The sequence below is a fragment of the Thermobia domestica genome, chromosome 6 (genome assembly GCF_964235325.1).
Source record: "Thermobia domestica chromosome 6, izTheDome1.hap1.1, whole genome shotgun sequence".
Classification (NCBI taxonomy): Eukaryota; Metazoa; Arthropoda; class Insecta; order Zygentoma; family Lepismatidae; genus Thermobia; species Thermobia domestica.
In genome coordinates, this window is record NC_137459.1 from 100,339,946 (window position 1) to 100,361,249 (window position 21,304).

The following is a 21,304-nucleotide window of genomic DNA, read 5'->3' on the forward strand; positions in this document are numbered from 1 at the left end:
ATAAGCCTCAAATCTGCCCGTCTCTCAATATTGAAGACAACTCTGCTACCCTGATCCTCCACAGCATTATTTTTCAACTTTGTAAATATTATGAATAAAAAATATGGAAATGGTCTTACCTGCCCCCCCCCCCTCCAAACAATGTTGAAGACAGATTTGCGCCGCTGTATTTATGTGTATTTTTTAAAACCAGAATCCATATTTATAGAATAGAATTTTCTAAAGTCACCTTTAAAGACCTTTCTCCAGTGTTTAAACTTCTTTCTTGCCATAAGCAGATTCAGGATTACCGAGTTACATAATTACTCGAAAAGGGAACTAATGTCTTTAATGAACTTATGTTCCCCTGACAAATAATGCCGCGGAGCTGATTTACTTCACTTGTATAAGATCATCAGTGGCAAAATTGATTCTGAATTCTTACTATCACAGATTAACTTTCGTGTTCCTCGGAGACGAACTCGCTCTCTCAATTTGCTAACTTATGAGACACCTAAGTTATCAATTGTAAAGCGCTCCTTCTTTTACAGACTAGCGAACTATTACAATACATTGTCAACAGGATGTAATATTTTTACCTCTGATAGAAACTTTAGAACTCAGTTGATGGGAGCCTTATATATTAAGAGAACTTTTTTCTGTATTTTATCTCTTTTTTGTCTTTATTTTCTTTTTCCTTTTTCTCTTTATGTTCTACAGTTTCAACTAATTGGCCTAAACCCTGTTCGGCGTAAGCTCTAAACTACGATAAACAAAGCCACGTGAAACTAAATCGCTAAACTTGATTTGCTGTTGGCCTACCGACGCTTGTACTCCTCCGCAAAATAGTTCATATGATTTGATTATTACTTTTACTATGAAGATCCGTATAAAACTACTTCATTATTATAAATGACAAAAATATAATACGGATTATCTAATAACTGTAATCGAGTGTGGTTAATAAAACAATACAAATAAACACTAAGAGTGCGCAGCAATTATGCCGCCAATTTAGCTCTGAAAGCGTATTCTGCTTTTAAGTCTGAAAGATGGCTGGCATGAATCCCGGCTCAGGGAGTGTTGTGATGAAACGTCAACAAGGTAAACCTTTATTCACTAAGCAACAATTGTTTACCAACGAAATTCAAATATATTTTTTAATTTTTTGCGTTTTTTCCTTTCTGCTGCTGCTGTAAGTATCTGGACAACACGAGAGAGTATTTTCAAAATGCAAGTGTACAATTTGCTCCTCCCCATGGGGAGTGGGAGTGATACATCACTAGCCAATCGTATTTATGATAAGAGGAAGGATACAAATATTTTGTTTATTGGAGTTTAGAGCTTACGCTGAACAAAGAATAGTGTTGTTTGAAACTTTGCGAATGAATAAATAAAAATATAAATAAAATAGTCTAATTGATTTGTAGCATAAGGTGTTCCTATTCGATATGTCAAAAACTATATAGTACGAGATATGACTAGGAAAAAAAACGGATTGATTTAGCTACTGGCAAACAACGAGTAGATGAAGTTAAAGCAATGCATGATTCTATAATACGATACCCTGCCTACTGAATGACAAACTGCCCTGGATGCAGGTCAATCAGTTTTGCTGTAGTCTTTGTACAAAGCGGAACGTACGTCTGTGCTCCATCGGAAAAATGCTGAGTATTAAAATGGAACAGTGTGCTAATGTGAAGTTTCTGTGCAAGCTGATAAAATCTGCAACAGAAACGTAAGGTATGTTAAAATCAGTGTACGGAGATTATTGCTTATCACGCACACAAGTATTTGAATGGTTTAAACGTTTTAAAGAGGGACGGGAAATGGTCACAGACGACCCGCATCCAGGACGACCTTGCACGTCGAGAACAGAAACGAACATTCAAATGTGAGTGATATGATTCCAAAAAGATCGTCGATTGAGCATTAGAGCTGTTGCTGACATCACAGGAATAGACAAAGTAAGTGTTCGTCAAATTTTACATGAGAATTTGGACATGAGTAAAGTGTGTTCAAAATTGGTGCCAAGAAACCTGACATTGGAACAGTGTGTAATTACTGAATTCACTGCAGCTCCATTTTTCCAGAAGGAAGCTCGAGAACATTTGTACGGACATTTTTACAAACATTGAAAAGGATCCTACATTCTAAGACAAAGTGATTACGTGTGATGAATCGTGGTTTTTCACGTACGATCCTGAAACAAAGCGCCATCTTCAATCCATTAGAAGAGCCCGAATTATCCACGCCAGAAGAAAGCTCGAATGAGCAAGTCAAAATTCAAAGCCATGATGAGTTTTTTCGACATCCGTGGAATTGTGTACGTTCATTGCATACCCGAGGGTCAAACTGTAAACCAACATTATTATATTGATGTTTTGACAACCTTTCGTGAGCGAGTAAGAAGACGACGACCTAATTTGTGGCAAACGAAGTCATGGATTCTGCACCAAGACAATTCCCCTTTTCATAGACCCTATCAGTTAAGATATTTTTGGCTAAACATGGCATTCCAGTGTTAGATCACCCGCCATATTCGCCGGATCTTGCTCCGTGTGACTTTTTTTCTTTATTCCCCACTATGAAGTCAGCCCTGAAATGAGCCAGATTTGAGACAGTAGAAGCTGTGAAAAGAAAAGCGACGGATGTCATGAATATGATTTTTAAAAAATGACTGGTAACTTCCAATGTTCGTTTTTTTCTAGCCACACCTCGTATACATGGTGTTATAAAATTATCACAATATCTTGGGAGTAGATTCCTCACATAAAAGTAAGAAAAATTTTCATGTAGACCTGTGGTCGGAAGTGCATAGTTTCGTAGTTACAGAGTGCCGGAAAAGTGAAAACTTACTCTGAATGTCTATAGTTCCACTACTATAGGATAGATCGTAGCCGGGCAAGACATCACTGAGGAACTAGTAAGTGAACTATCCAAATATAACTCCGAAACGATCCACTTTTGATTACAAGCCCATATGAACTTTTTTTCTTATTTTGATGTGAAGAATCTGTTTTCAAAGTATTGTGACACATTTTTGTAACACCTCTTATATACAGTACGTGATTGTATAGTGAGCATTTCAGAAAAGAAGTCAGTAATAAAATAATGGAAACCATTTTAATCAATCGATGTAATTTTTGGAATGGAGATTTAAAAAATTATTGTTCACAGACAGTTCAGGTTATATAGAGCTTAGTCACACAAAAATTGTACTTCTTATTGTTAGATCAATGAAACATCTAATCTTAACTTCCATTCTCTTAAATGTTACATAAAAAAAATCCGTATTACACATAGTCTGAACACAACAATTGTAAAAAAAGTCAATTACTTGCGACAAACTGTTTCAAAGATCTGGTAAACGATTTTAGTGATCGCATTTGAAAAATTCCATTTTGCCTTCTGCTTAGAATTTGATGAGTAAATTTGTACATAATTTCAAATTTCTGCGCTTGAGAGCTTTGAAGATCTGATGAAGAACAAGGAAAAGGTTCATGGTTTATTTCTCAACCTCAACGGTCATGCTTTCCAACATTCCTCTTATCTACAACTAGAGCAGTGTTTTTCAACCTTTTCAGACGACGACATACTTTACTGAATACCTATAAATAATAAAAATTAATAGAGTAAGGCTATACGTTTCCATAAAGTGATGTCTCGAAATTGATTTTTAACTACTAAAATTTTATGACACGTTCTATGATACTACTGTACGACACGCCCATTGGAAATCCTTTTCCTAAGGTATAAAGAGAATACAGGGTGTTTCAAAACAACAAAAAAAACTTTTAATGGCCTCTCCCATTAAAAATTGACTTGGATTTGTTGATGGGGGACTTCAAAGTTGGCAACCAAATCTTTCATATTTCCAAAAGCTTTGCCTCCGCCCACAAGGATTATTTCTATGTTTATCTGTCAACATATGTATACACCATCTACTTTCTACATCCATTTCAGACATTTGGACACCCCATTATTACTATTTTTACCCGTTGAAACATTGTACTTGAATATTGATTATTTTTCTCTTTGAATTTTGAGAGAATACCACTGGAATCATAAAGTGGTTTTGGATATTATCCTTGCCCAGGGGCTGTGCCATATCTAATTGCGTATTAATGGAATCTACAACCAAAAAAAGGAATACTTCATTCACCTGACTTTGACTGAAATTTTGTTCTCTAGTTATGGTTGTTTTTGCATTTTTTCCCTCAAAACTTTCTGCTAGTTATACCGCGTAAAGGAATTATTTCTGCACTGAGGTTTATCTACACTTGTCTTATTTTGATATCAGGAATCACCTCACAAATGTTAAGACAATAGAAAATGAATGATGGTATTGAAGCAAGTAGTTAAAGAATGACATATAACATCCATACTCCGAACAAAATTTGAACCTGATCCCACTGCATAAGAAATTTTGTGATTGTCAGCCTAATAGCTTATACTGCTCGACCATTTCAGTCGGCTACTGCAGGATTTCATTTTTGAATTTACATTGTTAAACGAAATGTAAGAAAGTACTTATGCTATAGGTCTATGGTACAGGGGCGGATCCAGGACGGACTTTTTGGGGGAAACGGTGGGTCGTAATAGACTGCTACTTAGAACTACCTTTAAGAGCTCCAAACTCTGGGATGGGTTTTATTTATATATATAATAAGAAAATTTTCTCTTCTGGGAGGGCGGTCGTCCCGATCGCTCCCCCCTGGATCCACCACTGCATGGAATGGGTTGCGGGAAACTTATATTGTGCATTTCTCTTGACTTTAGCGTAGATTATTTTTTTATAAAATTACGAACAATTTTCTAAAAATCATGAGATTTGTGCGTCTAAAATCGTAAGAATTAAAAAAAGGACATTTCCAAATTAACATGTAGGTACACAATATTAATGTCTCAGTAACAGAATTAACTGATTACTCATGTTGCTGTTTATTGAAGCTTAGCATCCCTTTGAAGGATCGGGTCTATTTGAGACATGTTCTACAGTTTAAGATGTAATCCGAATTATTATAATGCTTTCAATGCTCTCACACTGGGAATCGAACAGAAGACGACGTGACTATAGGGAAGGGCTAGTCACCAGATTAGTAGGAAGGACTAATTACTCACTCATACCTGTTAACACTAAACACAATGCATCTACGTGTTTAGATAAACAAGAATTGAATGTTTTAGTGAAGAGATAGCTAAATAATCGTTAAGATAATTAAGGAACTCGAATGAAACTGATGACTTAACTCAGTAATAATAGAAATGTGCTTTTGTACTGATACTACTATCATTCTAGATGCTTCGTACACAGTAAGCGCATGTTTAACAATAATAGTTTGTGGCTATTGCTGCTCAGAAAATAATCTATAAATATTCTTTTGTTTAAGATTTATGTATATACTATCATCAATTACCCACTTCGCTGGGTTAAATTAAGAAAAAACTAGTAATATGTATCGTTAGTAAGTCACTTTTTATTATTACTAAAGCGCTCCTTGTTATTGGTCATTTTCGATGATTTTTATATATCCCCTCTTCTCCCCATGTTTCGGGCCACTGCATCGGAAGTGCCACTGTTCATCGCAGCGACCTCAAAAACTACAGATTCGACACTAATATTGGTCATTTTCGATCATTTGTAAATGGCTTTCCCGTGCTTTAAGTTACATTGTCAAAGTGATATGACAAAAATCATCGCATGTTCGTACTTCATGTAGGTTGAAAATTTGATCGAGGTCGGGCTGCTGGTTCAATAGTTATTAAGTTATTTTAATTTTATGTATACCCCCTCCTACCTCCTCCTCTAAGTTGTATCGTCAAAGTGAATAAATAAATACCATTCCAGGCCCGAACCTCATCTATGATAAAAATTTGATCGAGGTCGGTCAGGTTGTTCAAGAGTGAAGATGCATACACAGTCACTTTCATTTTTATTTTTTACATATATCTCCGCTCTTCCTCCCACTCCCCTACGTTGCACTGTCAAACTTAAATAATAGGAATTATCCCAAGCCCGAACGTCTTCTATGTTGAAAATTTGATCGAGATCGGTTGGGTAGTTCAAGAGTTATTAAGTTTTATTTATTTTTATATATCTGTCCTCTCCCCTTCCCCTCCCCTAAGTTCTACCATCAAAGTGATGCCAAAAAAAAAAAAAAAACACCTCAGGTCCGAACTTCATCCATATTGAAAATTTGATTAAGATCGGTTCTGTGGTTAAAGCATGATGAAGTCACAAAGAAAGTCACTTTTATTTTTATTTTTTTTTACATATATCTCCCCCTCCCCATCGTTGCACTATAAAAGTGAAATGAAGAAAACATCCCAGGCATGAACCTTATCTATGTTAAAAGTTTGATCGAGATCGGCTGGGTGGTTCAAGAGTTATCAAGTTTTATTTATTTTCCTAGATTTCTCCCCTCGCCTCCCCCCTAAGTTCTAACTTTAAGGTAATATGATAAAATTCACCTCAGGTCCGAACATCATCTATGTTGAATGTTTTTTTTTTTTTTTTTTTTTTTAAGATCGGTTGGGTGGTTTAAGGGTGATGAACTCACAAAGACAGTCACTTTTATTTTTACTTTTCTACACATATATCTCATCCTCCCCTTCCCTTCGTTGCATTGTAAAAGTGAAATGAAAAAAGAAAAATCCCAGGCCCGAAAATTATCTATGTTGAAAGTTTGATCGAGATCGGTCGGCTGGTTCAAGAGTTATTAAGTTTTATTTATTTTTATAGATTTCTCCCCTCTCCTGCCCCTCCCCGTTCCCTAAGTTCTACAGTTGAAGTGATATAAAAACCACCTCATGTCTGCACCTCATCTATGTTGAAAATTTGGTTAAGATCGGTTGGGTGTTTTATGCGTGTTGAAGTCACAAAGACAGTCACTTTTATTTTTACTTTTTTGACATATAACTCCCCCTCCCCTCCCCTTCGTTGCACTGTAAAAGTGAAATGAGGAAAACATTCCAGGCCCGAAGCTTATCTATGTTCAAAGTTTGATCGAGATCGGTCGGATGGTTCAAGAGTTAAGTTTTATTCACTTTATATATTTCCCCTCCCCCTCTCCCTTCCCTGAGATCTACTGTCAAAATGAAATGATAAAAGAACTTCCTAGATTTGATCTTTATATAGTTGAAAATTTGATTGAGATCGATCAGGTGGTTCAAAAGTAATTAATTCACGAACATAGTCACTTTTATTTTTATATTTATTGATTTTTGTATATCTCCCTTTCCACCCCCTCCCTTACATTACTCCGTCAAAGTGAAATAACCAAAATCATACCAGTCCCGAATCTCATCTACATTGAAAATTTGATCGAGATCGGTCGAGCTGTTCAAGAGATTAAGAGTCAGAAACAATTTTATTATATATATATAACTAGGAATTATTCTCATGGTAAATAACGTTCTCGTTCTCCGACCAAAATTAACTGTTAATAACTTGATGCTTTAAATAATTACTCTATGCAGCTTACATTTTACTTCTCATTCTTTTCCAGCTCCTGGCGTGGATTTGCCTGAAGTTGATTTAAGCCATCTAAGTGAGGAAGAAAGAGCAATGATACAAAGTGTGATGGCAAAAGCACAACAAATGGACAAACCAGAGGCTGCTTCTGGCCGGAAGTGAGTACCTTTCCCTTTCTATAAGCATTACTAAAGAAATATTGCATGCTTTTACTACCAATGTAGTGTAGAAGAGAAATTTGCTTCACATTTTTGTGTTTTGTTTAAAGTGACATAAATTTTGAAAACAGCTACATCTTGGAATGGATGAACACATCATTGTACAATGAACTTGTGACTAAGTCATTTGATCGAGAAGTATTAATTCAATCTTCTAAACAAGTACATAATTAGAGAGGAGCAACATGTGTTTTTTTACACAACATTAAAAATAAATTGCTGTTTAAGTGTGAACTGTGAGGACGAAACGTGTAATAATTGCCCAAGACGTCATGAATGAAGGAACCACCATCAAAGTGCAAGAGTTTTGAGATATTGCGGATGAAAGATGCCCAAAATTGCAACGTCTCAGTATATCTGAAATACTTTGTAATCTTCAATAAGTTTTTCCTATTGCAGTTTCATTGTTACAAAAGGTATAAATATTCTTTACGTGATTAAAAGAATGTTTTCTCTTAGGGGTTTTAAAAGGTTCCCAGAAACGAATCTATGAGTTGGAATGAAGTCAATAATTGATTATCTACAAAAATGCATTCAAGTACGTTGTCAAAAATAACTGAAAACAAAACTAGTATTTTATTCAAAATTGAGATAAGTTCATAAATGACAACTACAGACAAGAAAGCTCGTGTAGTAAAGATACCTAAACTGGCTAATGTCGTTTGCCAGAGGTATCGTTGTTTATAATTGCACGTTTCTAAGAACCTTACGAAGTGTGTTCAAAAAGAAACCAAGTTCTGCTATAACATCTTTATTGCTCATTATGCAACATTATAAACACTGTCCTCCTCAAAGTAGTCTCCTGTACTAGCAATACACCGTTTCAAACGTTTTTTTTTAATTTTTGGAAAGCCTCCTGGCACGCACTTTCTGGAATGGTGCGGAAGTCTCTTGTCGCATTGTCCTGAATCTCCTCTATGGTTTGGAAACGACGTCGTTTCAAAGTGATTTGAAGTTATGAAAGAGGAAAAGTCTGCTAGACTAGGTCCTGGGAATAGAATGGATGGGACACAACAGGAGTCTGATGTCTTGCTAGATAAGTAAGGGTGAGGAGCGAAGCGTGAGTAGGCAGATAGACACCTCAAAATCTGTCATTCCCACAATTCAGGCCTTTTCTTGTGCACAACATCCCTCAACCGCGATAAAACTGTTTGTTTACCACCTACCACGTGATGCAAATTCATGCCGAACAACACCAGCATCACCTTGAGCTTGACTGACTCATGCTTTTTTTAAATCAAAAGATCCAATATATTTCAGGCAAAAATTTTCTTGTAAGCCTTATATCTGGAGAACTACATATAGTGTAGCCAAACCCAAACTATGATTTAACTTAGTACGATACGCTTATTCCGTAAAATATAAGAAAACTCGATTTAGGGGTCGTTCAAAAATTTTGTGGACCCTGATCAAAAGTCTATCAAAAGATCCGATATATTTCAGGCAAAAATTTTCTTGTAGGTCTTATATGTGGAGAAGTTCATATAGTGTAGCCAAACCGAGACTATCAGTTAAGTCAGTATGACGTTTTTATTCAGTAAAAAAATACGAAAAAAAAGATTTAGTGATCGTTCAAAAATTTTGTGGCCCTGATCCAAAAATTCAATGTATTTCATTCAATCAAATATTTTCTTGTAAGTCTTGTATCTGGAGAACTACCTATAGTGTAGCCAAATCTAAACTATCATTTAACTCATTATGTTGTGCTTATTCCTTAAAAATTAATAATAAAAAGAAACTTGATTTAGGGTCCGTACAAAAATTTTGGGGCCACTTATCCAAAAAGAAATCCAATATATTTCATTCAACCAAAAAAATTATTGTAGGTCTTATATCTGGAAAACTACATGTAGTGTAGCCAAACCCAAACTTTCACATAATCCATTATGATGTGCTTATTCCGTAAAAAAAATACGAAAGCTTTATTTGGGGTCCGTTCAAAAAATTTGTGGCCCCTTATCCAAAAAGAAATCCCATATATTTCATTCAATCAAAAAAATTCTTGTACATCTTACATCTGCAGAACTACATATAATGTAGTCAAACCCAAACTATCACTTAACACAGTATGATGAACTTATTCCGCAAAACATACGAAAACTCTATTTAGAGGGCCTTCAAAAATTTTGTGACCCCTGATCAAAAGTCTATCAAACGATCCAATATATTTCAGGCAAAAATTTTCTTTTAGTTATTATATCTGGAGAACTACATATAGTAGTGTAGCCAAACCCAAACTATCACTAAACTCAGTATGATTTGCTTATTCCGTTAAAATATGAAAACTTGATTTAAGGGCCGTTCAAACATTTTGTTGCCCCTGACCTAATTATTGGCCAAGATTGCAATCTTTTCATCCATTTTTTGAACATGCTCCTTTTTCGACGAGGAGAGACTGGATGAAATGAAAGGCAATTGAAATGTCTCTGTAAATGTTTCTCCAAGTTTGTAGCAAAATTTCACAAACACACACGTTGTCCTTCAAACTCCTTCATTATCACCGTATCACTAACGCGACGAACAGCTTGTGCACCTGCTCGGCTACTAACGTCATAGCAAAATTAGGTAAATATCAGTTGATTGTCTTATCCTGCTGCTAGTGGCTATCAGTAGCTGCAGTGTGCTTCCTCTGCCGGTTGGCCCGTTGTTTCGAAAGTTCGATGTCGTTTTAAAACGCTCGTATGGGATCAGCCAACTTTAAGTTCTTTATTCCTCGAAACAAGATTTATGCACTTATAACATTCTAGTTTTCATCCATTTAAATAATGTTATTTTTATTCTTTATTTTGAGCAATAATTTTGAGGATTTCAATGTTTCAATTAGTGTAGGTAGTAATGAAACCTTGAAATATGTTTTGATAAATCAAGTTTGTTTAGATTTACATTTGTACCATGGATAATATACATAATATGGATACCATGGATAATATTTGGGAGAAAATTAGCTTATGTTCGTTACTGCTTGCTCTGCACCACTGGCGAAGTTGAACGGTGAGCGTTCTGGCATCACAATATTGGAGATCCAGAGATCAAATCCAGTGGCCAACTATTTCCACTGGTATCTTCCCGAGGACAATCATTTCCAGTACAAAAATTATGCTATCTTCAAATGTAGTCTCTGAACGTCTTTATTTTCAAATTCCTTTTGATTTTTATTGTTAATTCCTTATAAAATATGTTCCGCAACAGTTAACAAATATCTGTTTTACTGTTTTGTATATGTGTGTCAATGTTCACTCGCTATAAACGTTTGTATATATATATATATATATATATATATATATATATATATATATATATATATATATATATATATATATATATATTTAATTTAAGAATTGAAATTGATCTATACCAGCCAACACTACGCTAACCCAAAGCCAGAGTTAGATTGCCAAGATTCCGAAATGTCCCCAAGGGTAACGGTCATGATCGAAAGCTCATCTTTGACATTTTAAAAGAAAAGCGATGGGTCAATGTTACAACCATCACCTTTTATGCATGGGGTTCCTGATTAGATTTCAGCTCAAGCCAATTGGACTTTGTGGTAGATAAACGCTGTATACGTGTGTTTTCTAGGGCTTTTCCCGTTTCCTACTACATCCCCCATCTCATTCGTTCTAATCCTTATCGTCTCCTTTTACCTACACGTATAGTCGTTCTTTGTAAAACTGAGAAATCTCATTTAATTTCATTTTGAAATGTTAACGATATGTTGAGAAGAAATTAACTGAAACATGTAAATCAATTTTACAACTAAAAATTGCTAAAGCTATTATTTATACAAGAAAAACATTTCGATCAAGACCTTAGCAAGTGGGCTGAGAGGATTGCATTTAGAAGTATTGTATAATGTTGAAGATAGTACTGGCCTTTTGTGTGAAAGGTCAGTAGGATCCTTTACCTATTGTGCGGCACGAATATTGTGAAGATGGGCACACGCGATAGGATTGAGCTAATTTGCTTGATTACTTTCTACATTCAAAGATTCTAACCATGCAATACAGAATGCTGTCTTAAAGGATGATTTATTACAATTCGAAAGTATGATGAAAATAGGTGAAGGTTGGTTAGTCTAAAAAAAATAAAATGAAATTTTTGAGTTTTACGTCCCACGGTTATGCCGGTTAGGCTAAAGGAGACGGTGATGAGAAATGAATGAAAAGGTGGAGTAAAGAAAGCTGGAGGAAACGGAAGAACCCCGTGAAAACCCACGAGCACGGTGTTTGTTCACCACAATGTCCACACGGAGCGAGCTCGGATCGAACCAGGGACCCCTAGATCTAAAACACTTTTTAGTGTTACATGATGCATAGTATAAACACTATAAATACAGTAGATAAAGTGGTTGTACGAGCACTAAGCACTTTTCAACGTTTAAAAATACACACTATACCATTACTCATTATACTATAATCTATATTATAAAATTGATAGTGACTACGTTTGTAACACTTAATTTCTTGAACCACCTGACCGATCTCAATCAAATTTTCCACATTCATGAGGTTCGAGCTTGGGATGTTTTTTTATCATTTCACTTTAACGAAGCAATGTAGGTGAAGGCAGGAAGGGGATATATATAAAAGTTACTATGTTCCTGACTTAATAACTCTTGAACCACCCAATCGATCTCAATTAAATTTTTAACATAAAATGGGTTCAAACCTGGAAAGTTTTTTTTATTATTTTACTTTGAAGGTAGATGTTTGGGTTGGAGGAGGGGAGAAGGGAAAATATATGAAAATAAATAAACTTAATAACTCTTGAACCACCTGACCGATCTGGATCAAACTTTAAATATAAATAAAGTCCAGACCTGTAATTTTTTCTTCATTTAACTTTTACGGTGTAACGTAGGGGTGAGAGAGGATGGAGATATATATGTAAAAAATAAAAATAAAAGTGACTGTCTTTGTGACTTCATCACTCTTAAACCACCCGACCGATCTTTATCAAATTTTCAACATAGATGAGGTTCGGGCATGGGATAATTTTCATAATTTAACTTTGACAGTGCAACGTAGGGGAGGGGAGGGAAATGTATATATATATATATATATATATATATATATATATATATATATATATATATGTGTGTGTGTGTGTGTGTGTGTGTGTGTGTGTCTCTAAAAATAAAAGTAACTGTCTTTGTGACTTCATCACTCTTGAACCACTTGACCGATCTCGAACAAATTTTCAACATAGATTCTGTTCGGGCGTGGGATGGTATTTATCTACACTTTGACAATAGAACTTAGGGGAGGGGAGGTAGGAGTTAAAATTAATAAAACTAAATAACTCTTGAATCAAACAATCAATCTCGATCAACTTTTTAAACAAACAATCAATCTCGATCAACTTTTTAACATAGATGAGGTTTGGACCTGAGATGTTTTTTTATCATTTCACTTTAATCGTAAAACTGAGCGGAGGGGATGGGATAATATATAAAAATAAATAAAACTTAATAATTCTTGAGTCACCGGATCGATATCGATCAAATTTTCAACCTATATGAAATTCGAACGAGAGAGTTTTTGTCATATCAGTTTGACGGTGTAACTTGAGGAAGGGCGAGATACATTTAAAAATGATCGAAACCAACCGATATTAGTGTCGAGTCTATAGCTTTTTCAGTCGCTTGGATGAACAGTGACACTTCCGATGCCGTTTAAGCCCAAATTCAGCCCCGCAGCTTAGGAGAAGTGGAGGAGGAGATATATAAAAATGATCTAAATTGACCGATATTAGTGCGGAATCTATAGATTTTCAGGTCTCTGAGATGAACAGTGATACTTCTGATGCTTTCTGAATCCAAATTTAGCCCCACAACTTATGGGAGGGGAGGGTCTTCTATATGAAAATGATCGAAATGACCAATATCAGTGTCGAATTCGTAGTTTATGGGGTCGCCGTGATAAACCATGACACATCCGATGCTGTGTCCCGCAACACAGGGAGGGGAGGGGATATATAAAAAATCACCGAAAAATGGCCGATATCAAAGAGCACTTTAGTAATAGTAAAAAGTGACTGATTAACGGAACATATTGCTATTTTGTCTTAATTTAACGCAGCAAAGCGGGTAATTCATGGTAGTAATTAATATGATTGAAATGTTCTTATATCACACCGTCGTGGACTGCTTGAGACGCGGGTGGCGTGGGGGCTCAAGGGTAGAGCATGACGTCTCTGGTTCGATCCCAGCTCTGCCAAGTGACCTTTCTGGTGGACAAACACCGTATGCATGGGTTTTCTCGGAGTATTTCCGTTTCCACCCACTTTCTTCATTCCGTCATTTTATCCATTTCTCATCATCACCGTCTCCTTTACCCTAGCCGGCATAACGTAGAACTCAAGATTTCACTTCATTTCCTTTCCTTGAGACGCGGAAGGATTGTGATAACTGCTAGATGAAATTAAGAAAAAATGAGGGCATAAATTTTGTACATAAAGTCACAAAACTAAACTTAGATAATCAAGACGAGAAAAACTCTTTTGAGAAGCTAGACGAGAGGAGGAGGAATTCTTCGAGAATGAAGACACGACGATTTGTAAATATTACCAGATGATACAAGAAAATCTTATTTCTCGTCTTGCGCGCAACACCTTCTTGCAAGGGTGGACCTAGAAGTTTATTTCTCAGGTGTGTGATATTTTTTTTCAGAACCTATCGTTTTCTTAGAGTATTTTTAAAATATTATATCCCAGTATTTTGAATATCTTTTTCATAGGCACATACTCCGGGTGCGTGGTTTGAAGGGCGCCTAAAAAAGGCGGCGTCGAATTTCATGTTTACCCCAGGTGATACTAACCCTTGTTGCGCGCCTGCACCCCCGTGTACTTGTATGCTTATGAATTAAAATTTTGTTTTTACACTACATGATTTACGTAAATGATAAAATTTATTCTATCAAATTAAGCCAAACCAAACCATAGTGTACAGGTATGGTATAAAAATGACTTATACGTGTGAAATGTAGCTCGTTCCCCAATATTTAAAAGCTAACTATTGGTTTGTGTATTACAATTAACTATTGAAGATGAACTATATAACCATAGATATTGAATATGGCCACAATTGAGGCGGTGAAAGGAAGCAAGGCTTGTAACAGGAACTCTTATTTTATGGTAAATATCTTAAAAGTTTTGTATGAGTAGAGAAATTTGTTGTACACCACTTCCTGCGAATCATCTTCTAACCTCTAGTGTTGACATTTTGCAACCAATATTAGAGATTATATAGATTTAAACTGATGAGCAAATAAAGAGCATGCTCTATTTCCAGTTGTACCTTCAATTTCACTTAACATTTCCATTGTCCAATTACATAAAACGAGTTTTAATTGTGAATGTAATAGCGTCCATTTCTTGGATGAATTCTGAAGTGGTTCTAGTTGTTAGAAATGATTCTGTACACTGGTATGGTCAAGTAATGCAACAAGTATATCTGTGTAAAGAAACATAGCAAACGACATGATCGTAAGATTGTGAAACTATCTTGCTTCCAAACATTTATTTATGGTTAAATTCAAGACTTATTTTCCTTTGTCACTTATTTCTGAACATATGATAGAATGATGTAACTGTATTTCCAAAACTATTGGGTTTACTTTAGTAATGAAGTTAAAAGATGCGTACATCGTGGGATTTTTTTCTTGCATATACTTTAACATGTGCGTATAATATAAAGGTAACCAAGAAAGTTCTGTCGCTTTTTGTGGAAGTCTGTGTTCAATTCGCCCTTACACCGTAAGTTGAATGTGAATGGAGATAAGGCGAAGGTCAGTTTTTGGTGTGGGTATGTCCAACATACTACTTGCTTGTGACACTTCAGTTACACCGTGAACTTACGAAAGGACAGAGTGAACATGGGACCTTCACAGAGCGTCATAAGGGCGTGTATATTGTTCGAGTTCGAACTAGGGTCAAACTCCGCTGCAGCGGAGCAGAAGATATGTCAGGCCTTTGGTGAAGGTGCCGCAACTACGCTGACAGTGCAGCGGTTTTTTAACAAGTTTAAGGACGATAACGAAACACTCGAAGACTCACCACGTGCCGGAAGAACAACACATGTGCAAAATGATTATCTTCAAGCAGCAATAGAGACGAACAATGGCCATGCATGTAAGGAACTGGGACTACAACTTAGTGTGAGTGGAGAAACCAACTCCATCAGCTTGGGAAACACTAAAAGCTGGGTCGATGTTTCCCATATGATTTGACTCCAGACCAGGAGGTAATGCGAGCAGACACCTGTGTTTCTTTGCTGTCTCGTCTGAGGAAGGAGCCACTCCTCGACAGCGTGTTAACATGTGATGAGAAGTGGGTCCTGTGTGAAGACCCACGAAGCTGTCATCATTTGTTAGCATCCCATGAACCCGCTCCAAAACAGGCGAAACAAGCACTGCACCAGAAGAAGTTCCCCCTGTGTGTTATGTGGACTGCTCGCAGCATTGTGCATCGGGAACTGCTACCAGCTGGTCAGAGCATCACTACAACTGTGTACTGTCTGCAGTTGAGCCGTATTCAAGAAAAGCTCAAAACTCTAGAGCCAGGACTTCTGAATCGCAAAGGGGTCCTCCTGTTACAGGCAACGCTAGGCCCTACGTTGCTAGGATGACCCGGGACACCATTTTACTCCTTGGATGGAAAACTCTATTGCATCAGCCAATATTCCACGGACGTTGCACCGTCCGATTATTACTTTTTCCATTCCTTGGACAATCACCTTATAAGACACCAGTTCAAATCCCTAGTAGAGGTGCAAAATTCACTTGATACCTTCTTCGCTTCACGGCCCACCAAGTTCTACCGCGATTAAATCCATGGCGTTCCAGAACGTTGGCAGAAGGTCGTCGATGCTGATGGGGACTATTTTTGATCTTCCAGGTACGTCTTAGGTGACATATCGATGTTCGAATGTGGTGGGTAAAAGCGACAGAACTTTCTTGGTTACCTTTATAAAATCAATTAATGTTGTTATCCGAAATCGTTGCTCTTTAATGAACAAAGTATTACTCAGCCCAACGCTGAAATCGAGCCTTAAGTGAAGAAATCATTTGAAATATATTTTTACTTTCCATATCCAAAGTTTGTAATTACTTCTGAGTTTTCAGTTTTCAGTTGATAATTTAACCAAAAAGAAAAAAAAAAAACGCCTTCCAGCCTATATAGATTCCACGCTACAGCGCTTTAATTTGCTGAGCTGTAAACGGGTTGGCGACGTTCACGGAAACTCTTTATTTTCGCTTGGGCATTCGCTATAAATACAAGTTAGACATTTGTGTGCTCTTGCTGTACGCTTCATCATTTATATTGCCAGTTTTACGATATATGTTCACAAGATCACACATTTTAAGTTTTCAACGATTATTTCTTCTCTCTACTTTTGCTAAAAATAACACTCAAATAAGACTTTCTGACCCATTTCTTACGTTCTTTGACCGACACTGAATACCCCCCCCAAAAAAAACTGACAACAATACATACAGGAAATATCAAACGTCACCTTATTTTCATAAAATAATACACAATACTATTACACTTTTGTGTCAAAATATTAAAGTTCAATCGTGATATTTCTAAAAATTTAAAAATTTCTAAAAATTGGCTATCGCACATGCCTTTGATACACCAGGTTCCGGACATTCTCGATGCATTATGGTTCTTTTAGTTCCACCCTAAAATGTAGTTTTACGTTTCGTGTATCTTCGTTGCCGGAAAGGGATGCTTAACTCGAATCCAACCCTGGAAGTTCGTTTTGTATATTTCATATTTTTTCTTTTTCATAGTTCTCTACAGCAGTAACTGGTTATAATACATTACGCTTTCCTTTCAAGTGTGTCACTATTACGAGAATAAAATTACTATAAAGTAGAACTTTTGATACAATAGGTATATTTCCTAATAGTTTTCACATTGTAGCAACTTTAAAGGAATTTAATCATTCCATTAACACTTTTTTGTTTCAGGTTTTGATGTATTTAAAATATTCTTAAACTTTTTAAATACTTATTTAAATCATAGTAATCCACAGTATCTGTGACTGTTAAAGAAATTAATAACATTGATTATTTTTCCTATGAAAGATCGCATAAACATACAGTCAATGTTAATAATTTCCTTTTTAAAATTATGGAGCAAATCATATAGTGCATTGGAATTTTAGGTAACATTACACCGTGGGACTTTGGGCAAGAAGGTATGAAGAAATAATGGAAATAGCAAAGTTCGAATTACTGCCTCTATCATATTCTTTGCAGTATTCTGGAATTAGAAAATGCAGATACCTAATTCAGTTTTCTGTTGTTTATACACTCTTAAACTACACGAAAAGAACTTCCCATCTTATCCCTATTCTACAGCCGCATTGCCTACGCTTTGTTCTGATAGGAAAATGGGCCAGAACCTCCCTTTGAGCTTAGCTGAGTTTCTCATCTTTGAACTTCTGTATTTGCAAGATGTTCATGATTTCGACATATTATGATCATCATCATCCCTTTTATGAAATAAACGGTTGATAAAAAATCATAGATTGTCGAAAGCATGAACACGTTAAAAATACAAAATTTCAAAGATCACAATCTCAGCAAAGGGCATCACAGTGAATTGAAGATAAAGATAGTAAATAGTAGTTTAAAGATAATTTGTTTGCTGCTTTTGAAATGTCTATCTTGATAAATTTGTATTACCATGGGTTCCGATGTAGATTGAAACTTGTTTGTATTCATAGCTGCTTGCTTAAAGTGCCTTCGATTCCGCCGCATTACAGACTCTAATATATGTATATCAGTGCATATTTTTTTTAGCTTGGAAATGTTTACATCAACTTTCTTTCATCTATCATGAAAACGTGTTGATGATAACTTTGCGAGGGAAAGTATTGATTATTATACTTTTGTGATACAAATTGAAAACATGAAGAAATCAATAAATCGTACTTTGTACGAGTTGTTCCATGAGGTGAAGCATTATAATAGAAAAGAACTAACACATGTCGAGCTTATTATGCCAAGAGTCTCTGCAAGAGATTGATTTGAGAAAGGGAGTGACGCATAGAAGCCTTAAGGATTATATATTTTGCAGATTTTATATCAAATATCAAATAATGGAGAATTTTTGTGATTAATTTCCTAAACGAGACTAAATACTCATGTTCTTATACGAAATGTCGCGTCTTGTTTAAACAAGTAATAATATTGACATAATTCATTTTTGCTTCTTAATCTATGTTTCCAACATGTACTTGGTACAAAGGACAAACTGTCCTTTAATATAATACCGCGGAATGCTACAAAAGAAAAATCTATCATTTGTTCTTTCCAATATATATAACTGTAAAATTCGTCTAGTGTGACGAAAGAAATATCTGTGGAAAATGAAGTGTGGCCTCACTCATTAAGACTTGCAGAAACTAGACCAATCCATACACACAAAGCTCAGTCAATAACGAGCTTGAGAAAAAAAAAACTGAAATCATATTCAGAATAATGTGAACAAAAGCCGTTCGCATTATTCGAGGACTCAAATTGTCTTGAAAATTTATTCATATCAAATTTTTATGGTGAAGGAAAGAAACACCATTAAATTTGTCTTGTAATGGTCTCTAACAAATATTTATCGATTTTTATCTTATTCTTTTTCTTATTACTATTCATATTACCATGTATAGTTGAACTGACCGAAGAATATGATTTAAGTTAAGAATAATTCATTCGTTTATCCCTAATCGAGAAAAGTCTTTAGGTAATCTTACAAACATTTTAAGTTTAAAGTTAGGTCTAGGTATATTGAACAATTGTGCCTTAAAGCGAGTAAACACGTTTACTCGGAGCGAATGAACGGACGAATTAGAGGAACAGGTTTCCGAAAGTCCTGTTTTCGACACGAGTGACAATGAAACATCTAAATCCGTTGAAATCTCAAATTCGTGTTTTTCACGATCGCCATAACTTTTTATTTCTTATTTTTTCTCGAAAGTAAAAATAAGTCTTAATGAAAAGAATATGAACAGTGTACTTCCATCTACTTGAAAGTGTTATACCCGTTACATGAACTATTATACTTCTTTAAAAGAAAAAAAAATAGTGAAATCGATTAATTTTGAGGGCAATCAGATGTAATGTTATGTTAGAGCAACAACTAGGCTTAACCAAGCAAAAACAAAGTTCGTTCTCCATTGATTAAAGGAAAATTTAGTTTGGAGCATACAACACAACGAAAGACTAATTAGCGTAGGCAATTTGTATACGTGCAAAAATATAATCCTTAACTGAAAATGCATTTTGGTAGATAATAGTTACAAGAAGTTGGAAGTTTATTTAAATAAAGTGTGCTTTTAATCATTTGATTTTTTAAAACTGGTATGTCCTATAACCTGATTAATGGAATGTCTGTCAACAACGAAGTCTCCACATGGACGCTAAACGATGAAGGCCGGCCAAGTTTGGTCAAGATTTCACAAGTTTCATCGATCGTATTTTAGTGACATTTTTTATTTCACTAAGTCGAAGTTCCAAATTGATAGCCAATATCTGAAGAATCAATAGCCTGCACACCACAGCAACTCATATGAATACCAAGTTCATCAAAATCTATTACCACTTCAATTTTCATCAAACTTGGAAGAGTTTCCTTTTTTCTATACAATATATACTATTCTTGGGATTGATTTTCTAAAATAAAAATCAAAGAAGTGACGAAAATTGAATAACGTTCTCTAAATTTATCTTAAAACATACATAATATATAGCAGAAAATTTACTTATCTTTTCTTCACATAGTTCCACATCAAATAATTGAGATTGTAAGAAAGTCTGAAAGAAAATATGCGGATACATAATTAAAATTGAATGAGTATCCCTGAGGTTAACGGTGAAAATTGCTTTATCACTGCATTTCGTAAATGTGCAAACATACAAGTTGGGGAGAATTTCCCCCTTCAAGGTCTATTAACAGCCAATACCTTCGTCATGGGAAATCCACATTCGATTCCCAGCGGGAGCTCCTGTAGTTCGAACCCCATGTTAAACTAGATCCACTTCTTATATAGCCTCGGTGATGAAAGGGACGCTAAACACTAATCCAACCAATCCAAATTCTCCCTTTTCTTACCCTCAAAGTTAGAACCACAGTGTTTCACTAAAATTAGATTCATTTTCGAATATTATCACGGAACAGACACAAACATCTATTTACAATACAAATCCAGATCATGTTAAATATGATATTTAAAACTCACCTATGCTTGCATCAAATGCTTACTGTGCTATGGACTTTAAAAGAGAGAAAACATTCTTTTAAAAGTTAATGTATTCCACCACCTCACCAATATCCGGTTTTAATACCATCTAATAGGAGTAATTTGTAAATTTTAGAAAGACGCACACAGACTGTATCAATGAAATTCAAATAATTTTAACAGAATTCATTGTAGAATTTATCCTTCTAATTTATAAATTCACCTTTCTTATGCTTAATCAATTTCAATCCCATGATATCGGAAGATTGTAAAGCATCAAACACAATATATATTACATTAAAAGATATTATGTTTTACAAAAGTATCGTGGAAAATTCTTTTAGAGCAGATTTTTTGTCTTTTTGTCGTTACGCAACACCAATG

At 35.3% G+C, this 21,304-nt stretch overlaps 1 protein-coding gene across 11 annotated transcripts in view; it reads left to right on the plus strand.

Annotated features, from left to right (window-relative positions):
• Nucleotides 1-21,304, plus strand: part of LOC145688130 (uncharacterized) — a 669,087-nt gene that overhangs the window by 62,549 nt on the left and 585,234 nt on the right. For all 11 annotated transcript variants that reach the window (XM_081761906.1, XM_081761908.1, XM_081761907.1 and 8 more), the window contains exon 2: nt 7,491-7,614. In XM_081761906.1, the coding sequence (XP_081618032.1) occupies nt 7,491-7,614 (124 nt within the window). The remainder of the gene's footprint in view (nt 1-7,490; nt 7,615-21,304) is intronic.